This window comes from Colletotrichum destructivum, chromosome 3 (assembly GCF_034447905.1).
Source record: "Colletotrichum destructivum chromosome 3, complete sequence".
Lineage (NCBI taxonomy): Eukaryota > Fungi > Ascomycota > Sordariomycetes > Glomerellales > Glomerellaceae > Colletotrichum > Colletotrichum destructivum.
This window is the reverse complement of record NC_085898.1, coordinates 5,839,321-5,860,722: the sequence shown is the minus strand read 5'-3', so window position 1 is coordinate 5,860,722 and position 21,402 is coordinate 5,839,321. Positions and strand designations below refer to the sequence as shown.

The following is a 21,402-nucleotide window of genomic DNA, read 5'->3' as shown; positions in this document are numbered from 1 at the left end:
AGGTGGATACGCAATTAATGATTGCAGGGACTGTTACCCAAACCTAATGCTGTCGACATCTACGTTCTCAGACCTCAATTGCTGGACATCGTATCACCGAAGACCGGAGGCTTCAGGATCTCTTGACTCGCTTGTGGCTCTGAAAGAAATATATGGAAAGGGGGGATGCAATAATATCGGTGTCTTGACGGCTGCGTTGTTCACTTGCCATCAAGAACAACTTCTTGCCCCTAGGTCTGCCGCTTTTGGATATCTGAGAATCTTGGGCTTTGAAGTTCATCCTTGATTCTCTGTGCATTTTCAGAGTCAAATCCCTTTTTTAGAAGTTTTTCTCTCCCAAGAGAGGGTTCTTGGTCCCAGATATTTGCGTACGAAATGGATGATGCTTTCACCTGTGATTGGGTATGTTACTCCACACACTTTCTGATCCTGTTCTAAGACACAATGCTTTTCTTAACGCCTCCGCCATTATGCATTGGAGCTGGGTCCTCATATTTGGGCTTTCTTCTTCCTTTTTCCCCCTTCTCTTGCTCGCCGCATTCGTAGTCATTGTCATTTGATTCTCCCCCTTTGCCCTACTCCAAACCTCTAGGTATCATTATGCCGAGGACGAAGACGGCCACGGCTGCATACAATCTGACCAATCGAATCAACTCCGTCTCTCCGAACCATTGCCGGCGAGGAACCCCACTCGCTCACTCATTGCTGACAATCCCAAACCGGTGTGACAAGGCGGGCGCAAAACACGGTGTCTCTGACGGATTGTGTCAACCTCTGTTCATGCTGTTCCATCATCGTCACTCGTTGAACGGGCGCTTACTCAACTCACTGTGACGAGCTATTCTATTTCCGCCCAAGAGTGTCCGAGTGCCATATCTTTTCAGAGATGCAAGTTCGAGATATCCCCTGGGCCGAAATTGAATCAATGGCCGATCTCATCCCGTCCCCTCAATTCCCTCAGTCCCCGCAGCCATCGGAGGTGACAGGCCTCACCAGGCGGAGACGGAGGCAAGTAAGTAGGGCCTGCGACGCATGTCGCTTGCGACGCATCAAATGCGACGACGGCTCTCCGTGTTTCAATTGCAAAAGCCGGTCACAGCAGTGTAGCAATACCAGCACGACCAGGACATGTACCCTCTCCCAAGCCCACGAAGAGATAGATCGACTGAGGCAGAGGGTTAGGGAACTGGAGAATGAGCTCCAGAACCATCGCAACAATCCTTCTGCCGTCTTAATAGGACGTAATCCAGAACCCCTGCCACGAACCCCGGATTCGCCGTCAACCCCAACTCCCGATGCCGAGGGCGTCGGCCGTAAGAGACCAGCCAACTTGCTTCGGGAGGGCGCCCTCCTTCGACCTGCACGCTCACCCAGCAGTACTTGGTTTGGAACGTCATCGCTCTACTTCTTCATCCATCGTCTCGGGGTCTTCCTTAGTACCGAAGTTGAACACGACCAGCCCGATCATATGCTTCTACGCTCAGGACGGAGCGCCCCGCTGGGTAGCCGCTCGCCAACTTTTGTCGGTGACGCTTCTCGTCTTCTGAGACCTCTTGCCGACCAGTCCAGCCAAGGAGTTTATTTGAACTCCATTCAGGAAGAATTCTTTGTCAATTTGTTCTGGCAGACATATCACACCTCAGTTTTCGCCATCGTCAACGAAGCCGAGTTCAAGAAAGCATATCAAGCACTGTACGTGGACGTACCACCGGGTCATGCTCGAAAACCCTCGGCATTGGTCGATATCGTTGTCGCCATGTGCATGCAGTATGGCGCATCTACTATGCCCTCTGGCTGCCAGGGAAGGATTGTGGAAGACAATGACTCAACTACTGCTGGCCGATGGCACTATCGACGTGCACAGGCTTTGCTGGCAGGCGAAATGGAAAGCCCGACGATATCAACGTTGCAATGCCACCTGCTGTCGGCCCTATATGTTTGCGGCGCGTCGTTCCACAACATGGCAGACAGCATTGGCGGTCTTGCGGTGCGCACAGCCTACATGCTCGGTCTTCACATAGATCCTTCACCGACAATGGCGGAAGCGGAACGTCAACACAGAAGACGTCTTTGGTGGGCCGTCTACCTTCTGGACAGTAAAATCGGAATGAAGCTGGGGCGCCCTTTTCTGCTCCATGGCTCATACGCCATGCCGCAACTTCCAGATGACCAGCTTGGGACTTCCGTCTTGTCGGGTTCGACTTTTGCCCCTATTGCGAGCAACGCGACCTGGTTGAGCTTCAGTCTTCACCAGTTGAACCTATTCAGAACAGTGCGGGCAGCTCACATAGCGTTGTACAGTCAGGACTATGGCCTCACAGATGATAAGAGAATGTGGGACGATGCTTCGTCCCTGGAGAAGGCGGCATCTCAGCTATCTTCTCATACACTCGCCCTCGACAAATGGGCCGAAAATGTGCCCGATGCGCTCAAGACCAACCGCGCGACACAGGGCTGCCCACTCTCAACTGACGGCACGGCTCTCATTTTTGAGCAATACGCACCTCTCTGGCTCCAAAGACAACGGCTTCTTCTGGAACTGGAGTACCATCACATGTGCGGAAACCTCTTTCGCCCCTTTATCTCATTCGGCTCGGAGCCATCGCAGGGCAGTCTGGCCGAGGCCATGGCCATCAGAAGCGTCGATCATGCCATTGCGCTGTCAAAGATCACCCTGCAGGCACTTTCGTCCACGGCCATTCTGGATGGATGGCACGAGGCCTTCCAATGGCAGTGGAATGCGGCCATCACTTTAGCCGGGTTCATACTTGCCTCACCAAGTCATCCTTCCGCATCATCAGCTAGAAATGCTCTCGACCTCACCTTATCCGTTTTTGATACTTTCGGGGCAAGCTTCGGAACTGCGGCGAACGCCGCAGTAGTCGTCCGCATGCTCTGTGAGAAGATTGATATTGCGGCATCCATGTCCCGCTCAAATGCTAGCTGGGACGCATCTGAAGCTGCATCTAACGATGTACCAACTGGCCATGAAGACTCATCCGCAGGTGATGGGTTCTCGGACAGAGTGGTTGATGGGTCGATGGATAGTCTCTCTACCTTCGGGGGACAAGGTTTTGACTTCCTGCAACTGGCCGTTGGCGTAGATGCCTGGGCCGACATGGGCATGTTCGGGCTAGGCGATCTAAGTTTGCCGGCTGGAGTGTCTACGCAGAGTAACAGTTAATTGGCTGGGCAAGTGTGCAAATCAGGACATCACGGCGGCATGGATGAAGATGCGGTTGGAAGTTGCGCCGTTGTCGATGGAAGCAAGGTTGAGCTCCTGAAGAGGGAACACAAGAGTAGCCTCCCACCTTACAAATCGATAGACCTGTGTTCTTGATCCCACATTTTGCACGTATGTGCTTTGTTGTACAAAGCACGTGGGGCTCCTAAACTCCGATCGGCAACGGAATCGCGGAATGATTCCTTGCTTGATAAGACGCCAAGCCGGAGTTGCGGAGTTGCCCACTGCATCACGAATCAGTCCTTCGTTGCTGACTCGGTTTCCATCATGACAAAACGTCACAGGGAAAACAAGGAACCAAGATTAATTGTAGAACATATAATGATGAATATCCCCTCCTGATGAAAGGCACCGTTCTCCTTTGACCTCCAGCATCCTAAATCAGCATCCCCGTCACCTCAGTCATCATCCCCAGCACTCTCAGTCATCATCGTTAACACCCTCAGTCATCATCTCCACTCAGCCAATTGAAAAAACTAAAAACCGGCTTATATCGTAGGAACCGTCTTCACTCTCATCAGAAGGCGCGTGTTCTGTAAATTCACCAGACACCTACTTACTACCGCCCTGTAACTCACTCCGACCCTTTCACACTCACCAAATCACCATGGCTCCCACCAACATCTCGGAGAGCAAGTTGTTCAAGCCGGTCAAGATCGGCAATGCCCAGCTCAACCACCGCATAGCAATGGCGCCGTTGACGCGGTACCGCAACGACACAAACCACGTGGCCAAGCCCTTCGTCCCAAGATACTATGGCGAGCGCGCCTCCACTCCCGGCACCCTGATTATCTCCGAGGCTACCGGCACGTCAATGCAGGAGACTGGAGTGCGGCAAGGCCCGGCTTTCGTTACCGATGAGCAAGTTGCTGCTTGGCGAAAGGTCATCGCCGCGGTCCACGACAACAAGTCGGTGTGGTTCCAGCAGATCTGGGCACAAGGACGTGCCGCCGATCCCGAATACCAGAAGGAGCGCGGTTACAAGTTCCGGTCATCCAGCGCCGTCCCCATGGAGCCTGGTGCTGCTGTCCCCGAAGTAATGACAGAAGACGAGATTCTGGGTGTCATCCAGGACTTTGTAGACACGGCCAAGAGAGTTGTCGACGCCGGCGGCGACGGAGTCGAGATCCACGGGGCACATGGCTACCTTCTCGACCAGTTTCTGTCCGACTCAGTCAACCAACGAACCGACAGGTGGGGCGGTTCAATCGAGAATCGATCCCGACTCCTCCTCGAGGTTGTCAAGGCAGTCGTTGCGGCCATCGGCGCTGAGAGGGTGGCACTCCGGCTGTCCCCGTACGCCTCCTTCCAGGGTGCCGAGTCATCGGACATTCATGGCCAGTATTCCTACATCGTCAAGGAACTCAAGAAGATGAACGCTCCCTTTGCGTACTTGTCGTTGGTCGAGGCCCGTGGCGACCCTGCAAAGCTACTGAGTCCCGATCTGGACTCAGGGGCTGAGCAAACGCTCGACTTCATCCTCGACATCTGGGACAACTTGTCGCCTGTGATTGTGGCCGGAAACTACAGTCCCGAGACTGCCTCTCGAGCACTGGAGGAGCACTACGCAAAGTGGGATGTCATTGTTGCTTTTGGAAGGAGCTTCCTCGCCAACCCTGACCTCGTATGGCGCATCAAGCACGGCGTGCCTCTTACGAAGTACCACCGGTTTTCGTTCTACATCAAGGGCTCTGAGATCGGCTACAACGACTACACTTTCAGCCAAGAATACATTGACGCGCGGAGAGAATGGGGAGTGGCAAACCTGGAATCAAATGCCAAATAAGCAGTTTTTTTCATGGCCCATGACTGGCGGTTTTGTTTTGCGTTGCCTTTTTTGTACATATCATGAAATATGAGGAATTAGATCTTGGGCGTATAGAGTATGGAGAGCCAGCTACAAGAAAGATGAAAAGTCCGTTGACAGCCGGCTACCGTGGAGCTAGAACCATGTTCTCAAAACTGTACTATATAAAGTAAACATGAAATTCCCCTTCTCCGATGGCTTGCGGTATCTTCCTCCCAGGGGAACCCTTCTTCCGAATGGGGCCGGGCAGTCCCCACTCCGGCTTCCGTCCGTCTTCTCATCACTGGCCTCATCTTCCGCTACTATAAGGATTCTTCTTTAGGGGAGTTTTCTTTTTCTTGGGGAGGTTTTATTTCCACACCAAGATAGTAATGCAAGCTCGCATTACCCTCTCCTTTTTCCTTATTTCTTTATCCTCTTTTTCTTCCCCCACACTTTCCTCGCAAAAAACCGACACTGAAAAGACTAATTGAATCATCTCCAATCAAATCATCCCCTTGCACGTTAAATCTTCAGACCATTTACGCCTACTTCGGCAATGCCAAGTTGCCCGACCGAATTTCGTTTTCGCTTTGGATTATCTAATACACCAAAACTCGGATCAAGACCTAACCAAATTGTCATCCCACAGGACCCTGCACAACACGGGATCGAACAGACTTGTTCCAATTAGGAAGGCTAAGCCTGAGGATACGAATTGTTAGTGACCAACCAGTCTTGGGCGGATCATGGCATTCTCGGACGGCTTGTGAAATTTAGCCGACTCCAGGACAGCAATCTAAGTGCCCATCCATCCATCCATACCGGTGCTAGTATCCAGGTAGCCGGCCAATCAAGGGTCGGCAGTTTGTTTGGCCGGACACAGCATAGTTGGATTGCTACAGAAAGCCCCGAGTAGCATGCATGCCTCGATGAATTCATCCGCTGTTACCCATAACCACCAGCCTTTATGGTATGAGACAGTGCGCCCTGATGGTCGGCGGTCGCGTCTCGCACATTTCGGAAGTACACAATGTCCGTGGATTCCCATGTTAAAAGCCCGGTGGGCTGGAGAATCAGCGGCTAGCATGTAGCCCCAATCGGTCATGGTGCGTGCAGATCGCCCCAAGAACCTGTCAGCGCCAACACCATCGCGTGGCTCCGTGGATCTATGACGAAAGAACGTGTTAAATGTTCCAGATGAGGCTCGTTGATTTTTCAAAAGAAGAAAAATCGGCTGTCTCCACATGGCTCCAAAACTCGGTGCCTCCCTCAAACGCTGCGCGCTGTGTGACGCGACCAACATGGGATTACCAGCAACAACTTCGATACACACCGTCATAGATCTTGACTCGACCGCCAGCCGGCGGAAACTGAAGACCGAACGCCGTTGGTTTGCTGCGAATTGCACTCATTTCAGCTGCTAGTGTTTGTTTGCGTCACCCATGATAGCAAACGATCCAGTACTCTAGAGTCTTCCTGATTGGCATGTGGTTCGTTCTCAGTAGAAGCGGAATGCCTTGGCAGACCGGTCCTGACATATTTCTTGTCTCATGCATGCTGGTGTTGAACTGTCTTGTCCCGTTGACCCAGTCCTCTATGCTATTCATCTACCACACCTTGCCGCGCACTTCTCAGTAACGACAGTCTTATGTTGGATCTCTCTTCGTGTCTCAGTTGTCTCTTGCAACAAAGCTTTTGCGTCGCGTTATCTTGAGTTTGCTTAAGCCAATATGGACGAGAAACCCACTCCTCGGGATTGTGACATCCCCGGCGGCTTCCCCGAGACGCCCAGCTTCGCCCCGGCCAGCGGTCGTCCTACGCCCATGAGCTTTTCCAACGATGCTCAGCAGAACATCTCCAACGCCCCCGGCCATGACTTGGAGTCGGCACAGAGATTCCAATCTCACACCTCCACGAACTACTTTGCAGCGAATATCTCGACTGTTCGTGACGATGCTTCGTCTTCCACCATCACCCTCTCGGGCAATGGCGCCACGGCAGCAGACAGCGGCCAAGCCTTTCAAAGGTCCAACGAGACTTCACAGAAGCCAGTCGCTTTGGTCGATGATTCGACGCCCTCGTCGGCTTCTTCAGACGTCTTGTCTCCTACCGAAAGCACCCAATTTGCGCCCCTAAAGACCAACACGAGCAACACCAAACGACCCAATGCGCGCAGCCAAAGCAGCAACCTCACTGAGGATGACATCTTTCGGGTCTTGTCACGCCGCCGGACGAACGCAACAAATCAGTCCGACGTTGAACAGGGAGAGGAACAGCAGGAGGTCGAGCGTCTCATGTCTCGGATTTTCGGCCGAGCACGCCAGGAACAGAGCGAGGAAGAAAAGACTAGACACAGCGGTGTTATCTTCCGCGATCTCACCGTCAAAGGCGTTGGCGTGGGCGCCAGCCTTCAGCCCACGGTTGGAGATATCTTCCTCGGTCTGCCGCGCAAGATCAAGGTCCTTCTCTCCCACGGGCCGAAAGCTGCCTTTGCAAAGCCCCCGGTGCGCGATCTCATCAGTCACTTCGACGGCTGTGTTCGCCCGGGTGAGCTTCTCCTCGTCCTTGGCCGCCCCGGTTCCGGTTGCAGCACGTTTCTTAAGGCTTTTTGCAACCAGCGAGCGGGATTCGAGGCCATCGAGGGAGAGGTCACCTATGGGGGTGCCTCCTCCGAGGAGATGAGCAAGAAGTTCCGCGGGGAAATCATTTACAACCCAGAGGACGACCTGCACTACCCAACGCTCACTGTCCAGAGAACTCTCAACTTCGCTCTTCAGACACGTACTCCCGGCAAGGAGTCGAGGCTCGACGGAGAAAGCAGGAAAGACTACATTGAGGAGTTCATGCGGGTCGCTACGAAGCTGTTCTGGATCGAGCATACGCTTGGGACCAAGGTCGGTAACGAGTACGTACGAGGTGTTTCTGGCGGCGAGAGAAAACGTGTCAGTATTGCCGAGGCCATGATCACCCGTGCCTCCGTTCAGGGGTGGGATAACTCCAGCAAAGGCCTCGACGCCAGCACTGCCGTGGAGTACGTCCGATCAATCCGGGCCATGACCAATATGGCAGAGACGTCGACGGCCGTGTCGCTGTATCAAGCGGGCGAGTCCTTGTATGACCTCGTCGACAAGGTGCTGCTGATTGACTCTGGCAAATGTCTTTACTACGGGCGTTCTGAAGAGGCTAAGCAGTACTTTGTCGATCTTGGCTTCGACTGCCCGGACCGGTGGACAACCGCCGACTTCCTCACATCGGTCACCGACAAGCATGAGCGCCACATCCGCGAGGGGTGGGAAGACCGCATACCCCGGACGCCCGAAGCATTTGACGCCGCGTACAGAAACAGTGACGCGTACCAGAGGAACCTGCGCGATGTCCAAGAATTTGAGTCTCAGCTTGCCCAGCAGATGGAGCAGCGTCAGCAGCACGAATCCAAGAAGACCGAGACGAAGAATTACGAGATTCCGTTCCACAAGCAGGTCATATACTGCACGCAACGCCAGTTCATGGTCATGGCAGGCGATCGAGGGTCTCTCTTTGGCAAATGGGGAGGTCTGGTTTTCCAGGGCCTCATCGTCGGCAGCTTGTTCTACAATCTCCCCAACACCGCCGCCGGCGCGTTTCCCCGCGGCGGCACTCTGTTCTTCCTCCTCTTGTTCAACGCGCTTCTGGCCCTTGCCGAGCAGACTTCGGCCTTTGAGTCGAAGCCCATCCTGCTCAAACACAAGTCCTTCTCCTTCTACCGGCCCGCCGCTTTCGCCATCGCTCAGACGGTCGTCGATGTGCCCTTGGTCTTCATCCAGGTTTTCCTCTTCAACGTCATCATCTACTGGATGGCCAACTTGGCAAGGACAGCGTCGCAGTTCTTCATTGCCACGCTCATCATCTGGTTGGTCACCATGGTCACCTACGCATTCTTCCGCGCCATCTCGGCCTGGTGCAAAACCCTGGATGATGCGACCAGGTTCACTGGGCTATCTGTGCAGATCATAGTGGTCTACACCGGATATCTGATTCCACCTGGCTCAATGCGCCCCTGGTTCGGGTGGCTGCGATGGATCAACTGGCTTCAGTACGGCTTCGAGTGCCTGATGTCCAACGAGTTCTACAACCGTCAACTCGAATGCGGCCCGCCTTACTTGGTCCCCCAAGGACCCAACGCGTCAACAGAGTACCAGGGCTGCGCCCTTGCGGGAAGTCCGCCGGGCCAAACTATTGTGCCCGGCTCCAGCTACATCGAGGCTTCGTTCTCCTACAGTCGTTCCCATCTTTGGCGCAACTTCGGCTTCCTCTGGGTTTTCTTCATCACATTTGTCATCCTGACTGCCTTGGGCATGGAGCGCATGAAGCCCAACACCGGAGGCGGTGCTATCACGGTCTTCAAGCGCGGACAGGTCCCCCAGAAGCTAGAAGAAAACATCGCCACCGGCGGCCGGGAGAAGAAGGGCGATGAGGAGTCCGGCAAACCGAGCAACGGTACCGAAACCGCGACAGCCGACATGCCGACCAAGGAGAAGAGTGACCAGGAGACGATGAAGCAAGTGGCTCGAAACGAGGCTGTATTCACATTTCGCAACGTCAACTACGTCATTCCGTATGAGAAGGGCGAGCGCGCCTTGTTGAAGGATGTCGATGGCTATGTTCGCCCAGGCAAACTCACTGCCCTGATGGGTGCCTCTGGTATGTTTAAAAAGTATGAATTCTATGTATGACTGGCAACGACTGACTCGACGATTACTAGGCGCCGGAAAGACGACCCTGCTTAACGCCCTGGCTCAACGTCTCCACTTTGGAACCATCACAGGCGAGTTCCTCGTCGACGGTCGGCCCCTCCCCAAGTCCTTCCAGCGGGCAACCGGCTTCGCCGAGCAGATGGACATCCACGAGCCCACGGCAACAGTCCGGGAGGCCTTGCAGTTCTCCGCCCTCCTTCGTCAACCGCGCGAGGTACCCAAGAAGGAAAAGTTCGACTACTGCGAGACCATCATCGACCTCCTCGAGATGCGCGACATCGCCGGGGCCACGATCGGCAAAGTGGGCGAGGGCCTCAACGCAGAGCAGCGCAAGAGACTCACCATCGGGGTCGAACTGGCGTCGAAGCCCGAGCTGCTCATGTTCCTGGACGAGCCGACGTCGGGTCTTGATTCCGGCGCCGCCTTCAACATCGTCCGCTTCCTCCGCAAGCTGGCAGACGCCGGCCAGGCCGTGCTCTGCACCATCCACCAGCCGTCGGCGGTCCTGTTCGAGGACTTTGACGAGCTTCTGCTTCTCAAGGCAGGCGGCCGGGTTGCGTACCACGGCCCCCTGGGGCATGACAGCCAGGAGCTCATCCAATACTTCGAGTCGAACGGCGCCCACAAGTGCCCCCCCAACAGCAACCCGGCCGAGTACATGCTCGAAGCCATCGGCGCGGGCGACCCCAACTACAAGGGCAAGGACTGGGGCGATGTGTGGGCACAGTCCGAGCACAAGAAGACTCGGTCCCGCGAGATCGACGACATGCTGTCCAGCAGACGAGACGTCGAGCCCTCCAAGAGCCTCAAGGACGATCGCGAGTACGCCATGCCGCTGATGACGCAGACCATGGCCGTCGTCAAGCGGTCCTTCATCGCGTACTGGCGCACGCCCAACTACATCGTCGGCAAGTTCATGCTGCACATCCTCACCGGCCTCTTCAATACCTTTACCTTTTACAAGATCGGCTACTCGTCCATCGACTACCAGAACCGGCTCTTCTCCATCTTCATGACGCTCACCATCAGCCCGCCCCTCATCCAGCAGCTCCAGCCTGTGTTCCTGCAGTCGCGGCAGATCTTCCAGTCGCGCGAGAACAACGCCAAGATCTACAGCTGGTTCGCGTGGACGACGGCCGCCGTGCTGGTCGAGATCCCTTACGCCATCGTCGCCGGCGCCGTCTACTTCAACTGCTGGTGGTGGGGTGTCTTTGGATGGCGCCTGCCCAGTTTCAACTCGGGCTTTGCCTTCCTCCTCGTCATTCTCTTCGAGCTGTATTACGTCAGCTTCGGCCAGGGCATCGCCGCCTTTGCCCCCAACGAGCTTCTCGCGTCTCTGCTCGTTCCCATCTTCTTCCTTTTCGTTGTCAGTTTCTGCGGTGTCGTCGTGCCTCCAATGCAGCTTCCAACGTTCTGGAGATCCTGGATGCTTCATCTTTCTCCTTTTCGCTACTTGCTCGAAGCTTTCCTCGGCGTTGCGATCCATGAACAGCCCGTTCGTTGCGCGCCGGACGAGTTCGCTAGGTATCAGCCACCCCCGAACCAGTCCTGCGAAGAATACACGCAGCCCTACATCCAGCAAGCCGGAGGATTTGTGCAGACAGGAGACGGTGGCGTTTGCGAGTTCTGTCAGTACGCTGTCGGCGACGAGTTTGGTGCGGGATTCAGCGTGTACTACAGCAACATCTGGCGCGACTTTGGCATCTTTTGCGGGTTCATCGTGTTCAACTACCTCGTCGTTTATCTCGGGACCTGGCTAAAGTTCAGGGGTAAAAACCCCTTCAAGAAGATCATGATGATGAAGACGAAGAAGAGCGGTAGTGGATAACTGATGGTATGGTATACAGAATACTATGCCGTAGCGTTGATTAGATTCAAATAATGTTGTTATTCCAATCGGTTTAATCATAAAACTCATTCATGCTCCTTTACAACACTGCAAATGCTACTTTTGTCTGAGTTTCAGACCAGCTGACGGTGACGACGCTGCATCTACATCTATTTCTTGAAGGCACCATTCGTCAACTCGTCCTCCAGGTCATAATACACCTGGAACTCGCAGTAGCAGATTTCCGGGTCGCTCTCGACGTCAAAATTGAACTGCGCCTCCTCGTCCGTGATCAGGACCTTTTCCAGCCCGTTGGCGGCGGCCGCCTCAGCCAGCAGCTGGACGCGGCAGCTGCGCTCCATGGAGGTGTAGAGAAAGGCAGCCTCGTCCACGGTCTGGCCGACGGTCAACAGGCCGTGGTTCCGCAGGATGCAACCCTTGCCCCTGGGACCGAGCGCCTTGGCGATAGCCTCGCCCTCCTCGGGGCCGAGGACGACGCCGCCGTAGCTGTTGTAAACGCTGTGGGCGTCGCCGCGAAACTTGCAGGCGTCCTGGGTGAGCATCTCGAGGCGGCGGCCGAAGACGGACCAGGCCTTGCCGTGGAGGCTGTGGCTGTGGCAGACAGCATGGACGTCCGGGCGGGCCTTGTGGACGGCGGCGTGGATGAGGAAGCCGGCCGTGTTGGGCGGCTTGGAGCGGTTGCCGCCGACGACGGCGCCGTCGAGGTTGACGAGGATCATGTCGCTGGCCTTAAGCAGTCCAAAATGGCGGCCGAGCGGGTTCGTCCAGAAGGCGTCGTGGAACTCGGGGTCCCGGACGGAGATGTGGCCGCTCATGCCGTCGACGTAGCCCTCGCGGGCCCAGTGGCGGAACGCGGCGGCCATGTGCTCGAGCTGCCACTGACGCTTGGACGCGAAGTCGGGAAACTCGGGGATGCCGGCGAGCACGACGTCGCCGTGGGACATGGCCTGCAGCGGCGTCTTATTGACGAGCTCATGGCCGTGCTTGGTGTGCGATGCCTCCTTGGGCACGACGGCGGCTCCGCGGGCCTCTGCGACCGGGGACTCGGCATCGTTGGCAACGGCGGACGGGGCCATGGTGGGGTTTTGTCTGTCTATCCAGCGATCGGTTACGGGCTCCGTAGATGAAATGGGCTCCGCGGGGAGAGGGGAAAGGGAATCGAGTGAATGAATAGAACAGGATGGGGTGGCCTAGTAAAGGTCAGACCGGACGGAGTCTTTCAACAGTACTAAGTTGGGGAGAATAGTCGATATTGTTTGTTCTCTGCAGAGGACGGATGGAGACGGAGACGAAGATGGATGGGGATGGAGATGCTCGATTGATAAGGCGCCACTTACGAAAGCCGTAAATGTCATTCGGGGGATCATACCCTGCGTTGGTTTTACCGGAGCGGGGGCATGCGTTTGCGGGGACAAGATAAGGTAGGCAGGCGTGTACGACCGGGATCGCTTCTCCAAACAACAACCGGAAGACCGGGAACCAACCGGCCCGGTCCAAATATTCGGCCTGCCGGATATCGGCTTCCATGTGGCACACCCCCCGGCTCCGCGAGAGACTTGCTCCGGCCATATCGATTCATCCACGAATCTTTGATTGGCAAAGATAGGATACAAAACATGCACAGAAACAGTCAGGCCAGATCACGAATTGCTATGCCGCGCGCGACGTGGAGAGTGAGACGTGTCATGTTTGAAAAAGAAGAAAAAAAAGGTCGCGAGAGGGTATGTATCATGTTACAGCAGCGAGTCCATGCAAATTCCACCCGCCCGTCATAAACCAAGAAATTCTCTTATACGACGACTGTCGTCGTCGTCATTACGCAAATGCTTTTGTTTACCCGTCGCGCTGCGCAGTCCTACCTCTTCCCCAGCTGCCTGACACCAAAAACAGTTCTTCTTCACTGTCCTTGAGAAATCGGGGAATGGAAGGTGTCTCGTCACTCGAGTCTGCACATTGTCCCAGATTTCGCATTACTTCGTCATTAAAATAGCAGTATACTGCCGGTGATCCGCTGCCCCGGTATCGCTCGTCGGGGGTGTTTCCCTTCACCTCTTGGCTTGCGCGGCCTTGTCCAGGCACCGGATGATCTGGCAAAGTTGGTCAGTACAGGTAGTCCCACGTCGAACAATAAGTTGGGGACACAAACCTCCTCTCCCCAGACTCCTTGGTTGCTGAGATAACGGCCCATACCCCTCACCAGCTCGAGCTGCTCCTCCACGGTCAACCCAGTGACGGCCATCTCCATGACACTGCCGAGATTAACTTTGTGGAGAGCGATGAAAGAGTGGTAGTACATGTAGGTGAAGAAACCCATGATGAACTGGCAGTCCATGCGGTCTGTCATGCCGCCGTGGCCGGGAATCGAGTCGCCAAAGTCCTTGATCTTGAAGGTGCGCTTGAGGCCCGAGGCGAAGAATCCGCCAAAGGGAGCGATCAAAGAGGCAAAGGTTGCGAGAACCAGTGTGTGAAGCTGCATCGGGGCGACGGTGAAGGAGAAGGTCTGGTGCATGTTGGGCGGCAGAAAGAACAGAGGAGGCAGACTGTACGTCTTGGGGTTGAAGACGGGGTTGCGCGTGCACTCAAGGCCGGTGAAAATGTTTGCGCCCAAGTCCTGGTCGAGTTAGCAGCCGCGCGCGCGTCGACAAAGGAGGTCGTACGAGGGAGTTACTCACATTAACAGGGCAGAGGAAGAAATCAGAGCGCATCAAGACGTTGGTCAGGAGCATGCCAAAGATGATGGTAAAGACCCACGCGCCAACGAATCCCTCGACCGTCTTCTTGGGAGAGAGGGCGATCAGCTGAGTGCGGCCGAACGTGATTCCGCAGAGGTAGGCCCAGATGTCGTTGGTGATGACCATAGCGGCCGGAAGGAAGAACCAAATCATGCCCTCGAAGACGTTGTTCATAATGAAGTGGGCTTGGACGACGATAAGGTACAGGGCCATGTGTGTCCAGGCGAACTGGGTGAACTGGAACTTGTAGTGGCCGGCCTGAAGCGAGGTAACAAAGAAGACAAAACCTGCAAGAAGTCCGTCGCGTCAGTACATGTATGCCACAGGGCGAGTTCCTGCTTGGTTGGAAGGGGAAATCAGTCGGGGCGGCGCCGAGACATAACGTACCAAAGATGTACAGGATGAAGCTGATGAAGCGGTGGTGGGTTGCCAGAGGCAGCAAGACCTTGTCGACAAGGACGATGTGCTTGAAGTAGTAGATGACGCTCTCGCCGTAGAGGAAGTACATGGTGGTGGCCAGCCAGTACCAGTTAAGGCTCTTGGCGGAGCGCAGCTGGCGGGCGCGGCTGGGCACGCTGGCGATGGCAATGACCTCCTTGAAGGAAATGATCTGGATGGCGGTCATGATGCAAATGATGTAGATGTGGCCCATGACGAGGGCGGCGAAGAAGCCAGCGAACATGACAAATGTCCAAAAGGTACGGGTCAGGAAATTTGCCTTCTTCTTCTCGTAGGCTTCGCGCTTCTCCTCCTCGGGGGATTTAGGAGGCTGCTGTGAGGGACGAGGCATGTTAGTGACGAGCACGGTAGGGGAGGGCAGCGGACGAATCTTCTTGGTCGACATGATGATACAGGTAGAGCACGGCATAAAACAGAAGCAGGGGAAGGGGAGGATGTGCTTGCTTGCTTGCTTGCTTGCTTACTTACTTCGGCGATGTTGCCCAGGGCAGCGCCTGTCTTGAGCTTGGAGGGCGAACCATCTTCGCTGACGTCGCTGAAGCTCGAGCGGCGGCCGTCACCATGGCCATTGGTCTTGTGAGGAAACTTAACCCCCCTCCGCGTGCGTGCCATCATGTCTGTGTGCGCGGGTTTCGCGGGCTGTGGGGAAGAGAGAGCGAGCGACGGTCGGCAGCGTCTACTGGTGAAGCAGGAGACTCGGTCGACGCGACGAAGGAGTTGGAAAAGGCTGTCGTCGTGAAAGGATCGCAGAGCGGGAGGTTCGGATGCGGCAAAGATTGGAGGCGGAGGGCCGGCGCAAATTGGGCCGTCGGGTGGTGAGGTGCTCTCCTCTGTTGTGGAGTTGCACTAGACAGACAGGCGAGGTCGGGTTCGAGTTCGAGTTCGAGGGACTTCGATCGGAGAGTTGAGCAAAGGAGTTTGGTAGGCTTGGGAATCGTGGCCGCGGCAAGGTCGAAGGGCCGGCGTTGATGATTCTTCGGTGGATGTTTGTGTGTTGAACCGAGGACACAGACAGAGAGAGACGCAAGGCGCGAAAGCGAAAGCAGCAGAGAGAGAGGGAGAGACTGACGGGGGGGCGGAAAGGCGGGAAAGGCACCAGCTGGCGCGCAATGCGAGTGGGCGGGGAAGCAGGTACTTGGATACTAGTGCAGAGTACTTTGGAAAAGAGCATCATTTGTACTGGAGAATGATGTATTATTACTGCACAATCGCGTACAGGGTACCGGCACCTGCCAGTGTCGACAAGTCCACCCTTTTTTTTTTCCTTTCCTTTACCAGGAACCAGACCCGTGGGTGCAGACTCTGTTTCTCTGTTTGCTTCTTTAGGGACTCGCTTGTTTCTTCTATCTTGTCCGTCTTTTTCTTTTGCTTCCCGTTATATTATGATCTATATTCTGCAGTTCCCTTCTAAAAAAAAATTTTCGAAGAATTTCCCCTCATGTAAGTCAGCTGAGGCTGGTATGTACTTGTGTGTGCAGCCAGTTGGCAGACCATCAAGCGCACAACGCACAACGCACACAGCAGGCAGCGCACCCGGGCAGCTGGTCTAGGTGGGTGATGACGGTGCAATTAGCGCGGCAAGGAGAAAGGGACTCCAGGGGGTAGAGGTTACGTCAAGCTCCCGGGGGGGAGGTCTTGCCTCCTGGAGCTGGGATGCGGGAAACGCGGAGATTAGGTAAGCCCCCCAGTGGATAACGATACGTAGCGTGCACCACTTGCGCAGGTAGGTAATCAGATCATATTGCAATTGGACCATTGGACCGTCTTCGGCTCGGGCTCCGGGTCGCTCGTCAAAGTCCGCCATAACGAGCATGAGTTGATTCTGCTTCGCTTTCTTCTTTTTCAATACGCGGAATAGCTGATGGAAATCTGACCCGAGTTGACTTTTGCTCCACCTAAAGACTCAAAAACATCAAGTTCGCTACCCTTGCTCCCTATGCTCGCACGGCTCAAAAAAACGGAACCTGAGCAGCATCCCCTGTCCATCAAATTGTTGAGTTGGTCAGCCTCGACAATCTAATCCCCGTCTCAGGGACTAACCTGTGCCCGAGTTGCGAAAGGCCCAGTCCCGAGTGGCTTAGTCCCGTGGCCGACGATTTGCTTGAGATTGGCCCAAAACGAGAATGCCCACCTCCGGCCAAGCCGACACACAATGCTCCCGACGCTGGTTGACATCATCACATGCTATCCCGCATACACTGCTTCCTCTACGTACTGCTTTGGCCGGCTTGTGCTGATAGTTGCGACTATGCGACGTGTCCCGGTGTCCAAGCCAGCTCTCCATCGCGTGAGGCGCGAGCTCTGTCATTCGTCGCTTCTTTCTGAGCTAAAAGAACTCAGGAGCTGCTGCTGCAAGTACCAAGCTGCAAGTAAGCGACCGCATTCGTCAGGACCTTCTTTCCTTCGTCCTTTATCATTTGGCCCGAGCTTTTTCTTACTTCGGAACCCTCCGCCACAGCATGGACCGTGCGTTGTCTGCTCAATGTGGCTAGAATATCTGTGGCTCAGACTTCAGAGACTAAGCCACACCGACGCGCTCTTTTCGCGTACCTGCTTCGGTGCCTAGGTACTTACGTGCCGATAAGATATGGAAAATAGTGGTTTGGTGCGCTGCCCACCGGCGCCCGCCTGCCACTATTCACATCAGTAATGTCTCCTCGTTCCCATTGCAACACCCAGCCAGCCGCCGATGGATCGTTAATCCGCGGATTGACGTTCCACCGCAATCATGAACGATTTCTTTGACGACGACGATTTTGACGACTTGAATGACATCGCCCTTCAAGAGCTCGAGAACAACGCCATCCAGTTCACCCAGATACAGCGCAAACCCGACTCTCCCCAACCCATTGATCGTTCCCAAGTCGAAACCTACGATGACCTTGAGTTCGAAGACGACGACCTCGATGACACAGAGGTAACCAACGAGCTTTTGCCTCCCCTCGCGCGTCCTGTCGCAGACAAGACCCTCACCCACCATCCGCCCCAACCCTCGAGACACACTGCTCTTCCACCCCAGCAGCGGTGGAACCCACCGCCTGCACCGGCCAACCCCCCGGTCCTCTCCTCACGGCCGAGATACCCTCCGCCGGTGCCGTCATATGTTCTCCCGAATCCTTCACAGCGTTTTGCAACCGGCCCAGCCGTCGGTACTTCCTATCGTCCTCATCCCAGTCCATACCTCCGGCCTCCCGTTTCGTCCCGCCTCGTCCTTCAGCAGTCACAGTCGCAAGCCCCTGTGGTAGTCGGCAACGACGTCGTCGCTGCCCTGCAGCAACGTGTCAACGCCCTAGAGTCCGAGCTCAACTCCACCCGCGGCGAGGTCTCCATCATACGCACCAATTCCACAAAGGCTGAGCAAGACCACGCTGCCGAGGTTGCCCGTCTCAAAAAGCAGAATGCCGAACAGGCTGCGAGGCAGGAGAGGGCAGTCGAGGCCGCCGTGGCTGCCGAGAGACAGGCCACCACCGAGTTACAGTTTTTACAACGAGACATGAAGGACGCATCGAGCCGGCCTCGTCCGAGGGAGACGGCTCCGATTCCTGCCGCGGCAGGAACAACCACACCCAAGAAGACAACCAAAACGTGGGGCATGGCCGACGGCTTCGACGATATGGACATTGCCCCGAGCCCGAGCAAGACGAGGGGCAAGACTCGAGATGCTGGACCCGTCGCAGTGCCTCTCTCCGAGAGGACACCAACCAAGGGCAAACGGAAAAGGCCCACCGTCGACAGTCCCGTCATGGCTTTGGAAACCCACGCCGAAGACATCATCATGGTCGACGAAGTGACGACTGTGCCCTCCGCGGTTCGTCATCTGGGTCCTGTTCCGAACACGCTTCCTTTTGAGGTATGCCTGATCGCCCGATGAGCGGTGGGCTGGGTCGCTAACATTTATCTAGTTCCTTCAGGTCATATTGGACCATGGATCCCTGCATGGAGAGCCGCCTACGTTTGACATCTTGTCGCGTTACTCATATCCGTCCGATCCAGCAACATCCTTCGCCTCTCTCATCTTTCGGGAACTGCCTCTGATGGGCAACCCGTCAAATCCGGTTCAACTGCTGATAGACTTCGCCCGCCACGTCGTCTGTATGTGGAGTAAATGCTTGGACGAGGGCTTCCTGCGGCCAATATGGGACTTGGCCTCTCTCCTTTCCTTCACTCTCCAGTTACAGACCATTTCCGTGGTCCCGCAGATCATCGAGGAACTAGTCCCCGTTCTGCAACAATCCATCTACATGGTTGCTGAGGCACGATTCAAAAGCATAGATGGCAACATCTCATCCGATTCCAACGCGGAAGCGATGCAACAGCAGGTCGATACGACGTACATCCTCTCTCTTCTCCACGCCTCGGCCGCGGCCTGCGCCACCACCTTGACAGAAACGGACAATGGTGTGCAAACGAGACAGGCTGGCTTCTGGCAGTTGGTCACCCTCGACCTGGTTCTCATCTTGCTGACGCCTAAACAACGCCTCGACGACATCATCGGCATGCTCGACATGCTCTGTACTTCCACCCTGCCTAGCTCCATCGGCCCCATCATTCCGGGAAAAGAGCCCGATTCGGTCGCCAGAATGGTGATTGACAAAGTGTCTCTTAACCTTGTTGACTTGCCCCGAGCCGCCTCTTCGACAGGCCAGAACCACGCCGTGAGATGCGCTGTCCTGCGGACCCTCATGGCCTTTGCTCGCACCCCATATGGGGCAAGACAGATCGCGGGCCACGTCAGTGTCATACCACGCCTGGTCACAGCACTGAGCGAGCTGGTTGATGTACTGTACGACATTCCGGACCCTGTGGTGAACGCCGTTAGTGGCGGCGGCCCTACCCAGGCGCGCAGGGACGGGGCCGTGAGTGCTACCCCGGATAATCCCCGCGAAAGTGCCGACGGGTTGGACAATGATGATGATGATGACGATGACACTGATGACGGCGGCCGCAGCGGCCCTTCCCTCTTGATATCTCAAATCATTCTGCTACTCCATACCCTGGTGACGGACCCCAATACAGCCAACGTCGCCAACATTCTCCAAAAACTCTCCGTATCCCACGGAGGCTCCCAGCGGTACATCCTCTCCCTTTCGAGACTCAACTTTGCCGAGGAAGATTTGGTGTACGAGGCGGCCGTCGATGCAGATACGGTGGACAGGGCGCATGAACTGCTGGAGCTTGCCGTAACTCCGGACGAAGGCGACAGTATCGCAGCGTCCTTCGGGGTGTAAGCGGCTAAGACCACCTCTCCCCCCCTCCCACACCAAAAGCTCACCGTACCTGCAGATAGGTATGATGCACTACCCGACGGCGGCGAACTGTCTAGTCCAAGTGTGTCGGCGACAGTCCAAAGGTGTATGTATGTACAGTACTGGCGGCAGTAAGTGAGTGGTCTGGCGCCGGTACCATGGGCTTGTCAGAATGACGGATGCGGGTATGCCAGGGGCGCCTCGATTACCAAGGCGCGCCCTCTCTTTTTTTTTTTTTTTTTTTTTTTTAATTGGTACGAGGCCGTCAAGAGATTCCGCCGTTCGTGTCATCACATTGTTCCATCACACTGAACTAGTATAAACATCGAGCAACTCTGAAAGCATGAGACATGGACTGGAGCCACCGATTCGTAATTGTGGCGGCCCAGCCAAGAGTTCCTGAGCTGGGAATATGGTGGGTGGGGTGGCTGTCGAGGTTCAGGCGGCACGCCACACACGCTCGCTTTTTTTCCTTCTTTTTTTCTTTTTTCTCTTTCGTAAGATACCCTGGGTCTCATTACGGGCCAGCCAGTCGGAATTGGAATTGTTCTAAAGCTGTCTGAAAAGCTGGTAACTCGGCCGAGAGATTGCGGAATGTCGAGTTTACGTTGCTCTTCTTCACACCCTTTCTCTTTCTCTCTATTCCCCCTCTCCCCTTCTCTCCGCCTCGCTATCTCTCTATCTAGGACTGTGCCCTCTCTCTTCCTCTCGTCAAAGGGCCGTGCTTGATGACAACGAGAAGATCCTCGCCCGTATGGAAACGAAGCCACATACACGCCTACCAAGTCGCTCAGGCCCGACGGACTAAACGATGGCTTCATTCGACTGTGCTGATCTCTGTGGCCTTACAAAGGCGCCGAAACGCACTGTCTAGCCGTGTCCGTCCGGACAGTGTTGACTACCTAGGATAGTAACTGATGGCGCTAGTCAAGCTGCAGGCAAAGCCTTTGCTCCCCCAGCCTTAGCGCGGACGAGTGATGGCCCAATGCAGCACGCACCCCCTGAGTCAAAGAGCTGCCTTTCGAGGTCTCATCCGATAGAGCAGCCACTTTCGGTTGTTCATCCCAACTATGCCCGCGCTGATTGGGCCTGGACCCGTCAGGTCCGAGCCCGCTTCGTCCGGTGTGGTCTGCGGATGGTCTGCGGATGGTCTGCGAATGGTCTGCGAAGGGCTTCGTCCAAGTCCAAGTCAGAAGGACGAACCACAGCACGACGTTGACTCTTGCAAGTCTCGAACTGAAGCCGCCGGGTCAAAGAATGGCCTGCCAGTTGGGCAAAGACAAGCGGGGTGCACTGAAAATGGCATGTTGCTTGTGGCAATCGCCAAGGAATTGGCCGTTAAGCACCTTT

At 55.4% G+C, this 21,402-nt stretch overlaps 6 protein-coding genes across 6 annotated transcripts; 4 read left to right on the top strand and 2 right to left on the bottom strand.

The window, feature by feature from the left end:
- The first annotated feature begins 786 nt into the window (after positions 1-786).
- Positions 787-3,329, top strand: CDEST_05912 (uncharacterized protein). The gene has a single exon (XM_062922071.1). The coding sequence runs from the start codon at positions 887-889 to the stop codon at positions 3,182-3,184; it is 2,298 nt and encodes a 765-aa protein (XP_062778122.1). The 5' UTR covers positions 787-886; the 3' UTR covers positions 3,185-3,329.
- Positions 3,330-3,595: 266 nt separating this feature from the next.
- On the top strand, positions 3,596-5,182 carry CDEST_05911 (Putative NADH:flavin oxidoreductase/NADH oxidase, aldolase-type TIM barrel, oxidoreductase Oye). The gene has a single exon (XM_062922070.1). The coding sequence runs from the start codon at positions 3,852-3,854 to the stop codon at positions 5,028-5,030; it is 1,179 nt and encodes a 392-aa protein (XP_062778121.1). The 5' UTR covers positions 3,596-3,851; the 3' UTR covers positions 5,031-5,182.
- A 1,228-nt stretch (positions 5,183-6,410) lies between these two features.
- On the top strand, positions 6,411-11,761 carry CDEST_05910 (Putative ABC transporter-like, ATP-binding domain, AAA+ ATPase domain, CDR ABC transporter). Its single transcript, XM_062922069.1, has 2 exons — positions 6,411-9,713; positions 9,775-11,761. Exons 1-2 carry the CDS (start codon positions 6,764-6,766, stop codon positions 11,592-11,594), a joined length of 4,770 nt encoding a protein of 1,589 aa, XP_062778120.1. The 5' UTR covers positions 6,411-6,763; the 3' UTR covers positions 11,595-11,761.
- Position 11,762: 1 nt separating this feature from the next.
- On the bottom strand, positions 11,763-12,976 carry CDEST_05909 (Putative class II aldolase/adducin). The gene has a single exon (XM_062922068.1). It carries the CDS (start codon positions 12,689-12,691, stop codon positions 11,765-11,767), a length of 927 nt encoding a protein of 308 aa, XP_062778119.1. The 5' UTR covers positions 12,692-12,976; the 3' UTR covers positions 11,763-11,764.
- A 261-nt stretch (positions 12,977-13,237) lies between these two features.
- On the bottom strand, positions 13,238-15,828 carry CDEST_05908 (Putative phosphatidate cytidylyltransferase). Its single transcript, XM_062922067.1, has 5 exons — positions 15,275-15,828; positions 14,735-15,119; positions 14,288-14,634; positions 13,762-14,226; positions 13,238-13,702 (listed from the first exon to the last, which is right to left on the bottom strand). Exons 1-5 carry the CDS (start codon positions 15,419-15,421, stop codon positions 13,661-13,663), a joined length of 1,386 nt encoding a protein of 461 aa, XP_062778118.1. The 5' UTR covers positions 15,422-15,828; the 3' UTR covers positions 13,238-13,660.
- Positions 15,829-17,423: 1,595 nt separating this feature from the next.
- CDEST_05907 (Putative rad26-like, helical repeats protein) lies at positions 17,424-21,172 on the top strand. The gene is made up of 2 exons (XM_062922066.1): positions 17,424-18,656; positions 18,709-21,172. The coding sequence occupies exons 1-2, from the start codon at positions 17,535-17,537 to the stop codon at positions 20,032-20,034; spliced, it is 2,448 nt and encodes an 815-aa protein (XP_062778117.1). The 5' UTR covers positions 17,424-17,534; the 3' UTR covers positions 20,035-21,172.
- The last annotated feature ends 230 nt before the right edge of the window (positions 21,173-21,402 follow it).

Excerpts from the sequence above, each read along its gene's own strand:
- CDEST_05912 (XM_062922071.1), top strand. The coding sequence starts at position 887 with ATGCAAGTTCGAGATATCCCCTGGGCCGAAATTGAATCAATGGCCGAT.
- CDEST_05909 (XM_062922068.1), bottom strand. The coding sequence starts at position 12,691 with ATGGCCCCGTCCGCCGTTGCCAACGATGCCGAGTCCCCGGTCGCAGAG.
- CDEST_05911 (XM_062922070.1), top strand. The coding sequence starts at position 3,852 with ATGGCTCCCACCAACATCTCGGAGAGCAAGTTGTTCAAGCCGGTCAAG.
- CDEST_05908 (XM_062922067.1), bottom strand. The coding sequence starts at position 15,421 with ATGATGGCACGCACGCGGAGGGGGGTTAAGTTTCCTCACAAGACCAAT. Across the intron at positions 15,120-15,274 it reads CCCTGGGCAACATCGCCGAA|CAGCCTCCTAAATCCCCCGA; the intron begins GTAAGTAAGCAA and ends CGTCCCTCACAG. Across the intron at positions 14,227-14,287 it reads TCTTCCTCTGCCCTGTTAAT|GACTTGGGCGCAAACATTTT; the intron begins GTGAGTAACTCC and ends TAACTCGACCAG.
- CDEST_05910 (XM_062922069.1), top strand. The coding sequence starts at position 6,764 with ATGGACGAGAAACCCACTCCTCGGGATTGTGACATCCCCGGCGGCTTC. Across the intron at positions 9,714-9,774 it reads TGCCCTGATGGGTGCCTCTG|GCGCCGGAAAGACGACCCTG; the intron begins GTATGTTTAAAA and ends GACGATTACTAG.
- CDEST_05907 (XM_062922066.1), top strand. The coding sequence starts at position 17,535 with ATGAACGATTTCTTTGACGACGACGATTTTGACGACTTGAATGACATC. Across the intron at positions 18,657-18,708 it reads CGAACACGCTTCCTTTTGAG|TTCCTTCAGGTCATATTGGA; the intron begins GTATGCCTGATC and ends ACATTTATCTAG.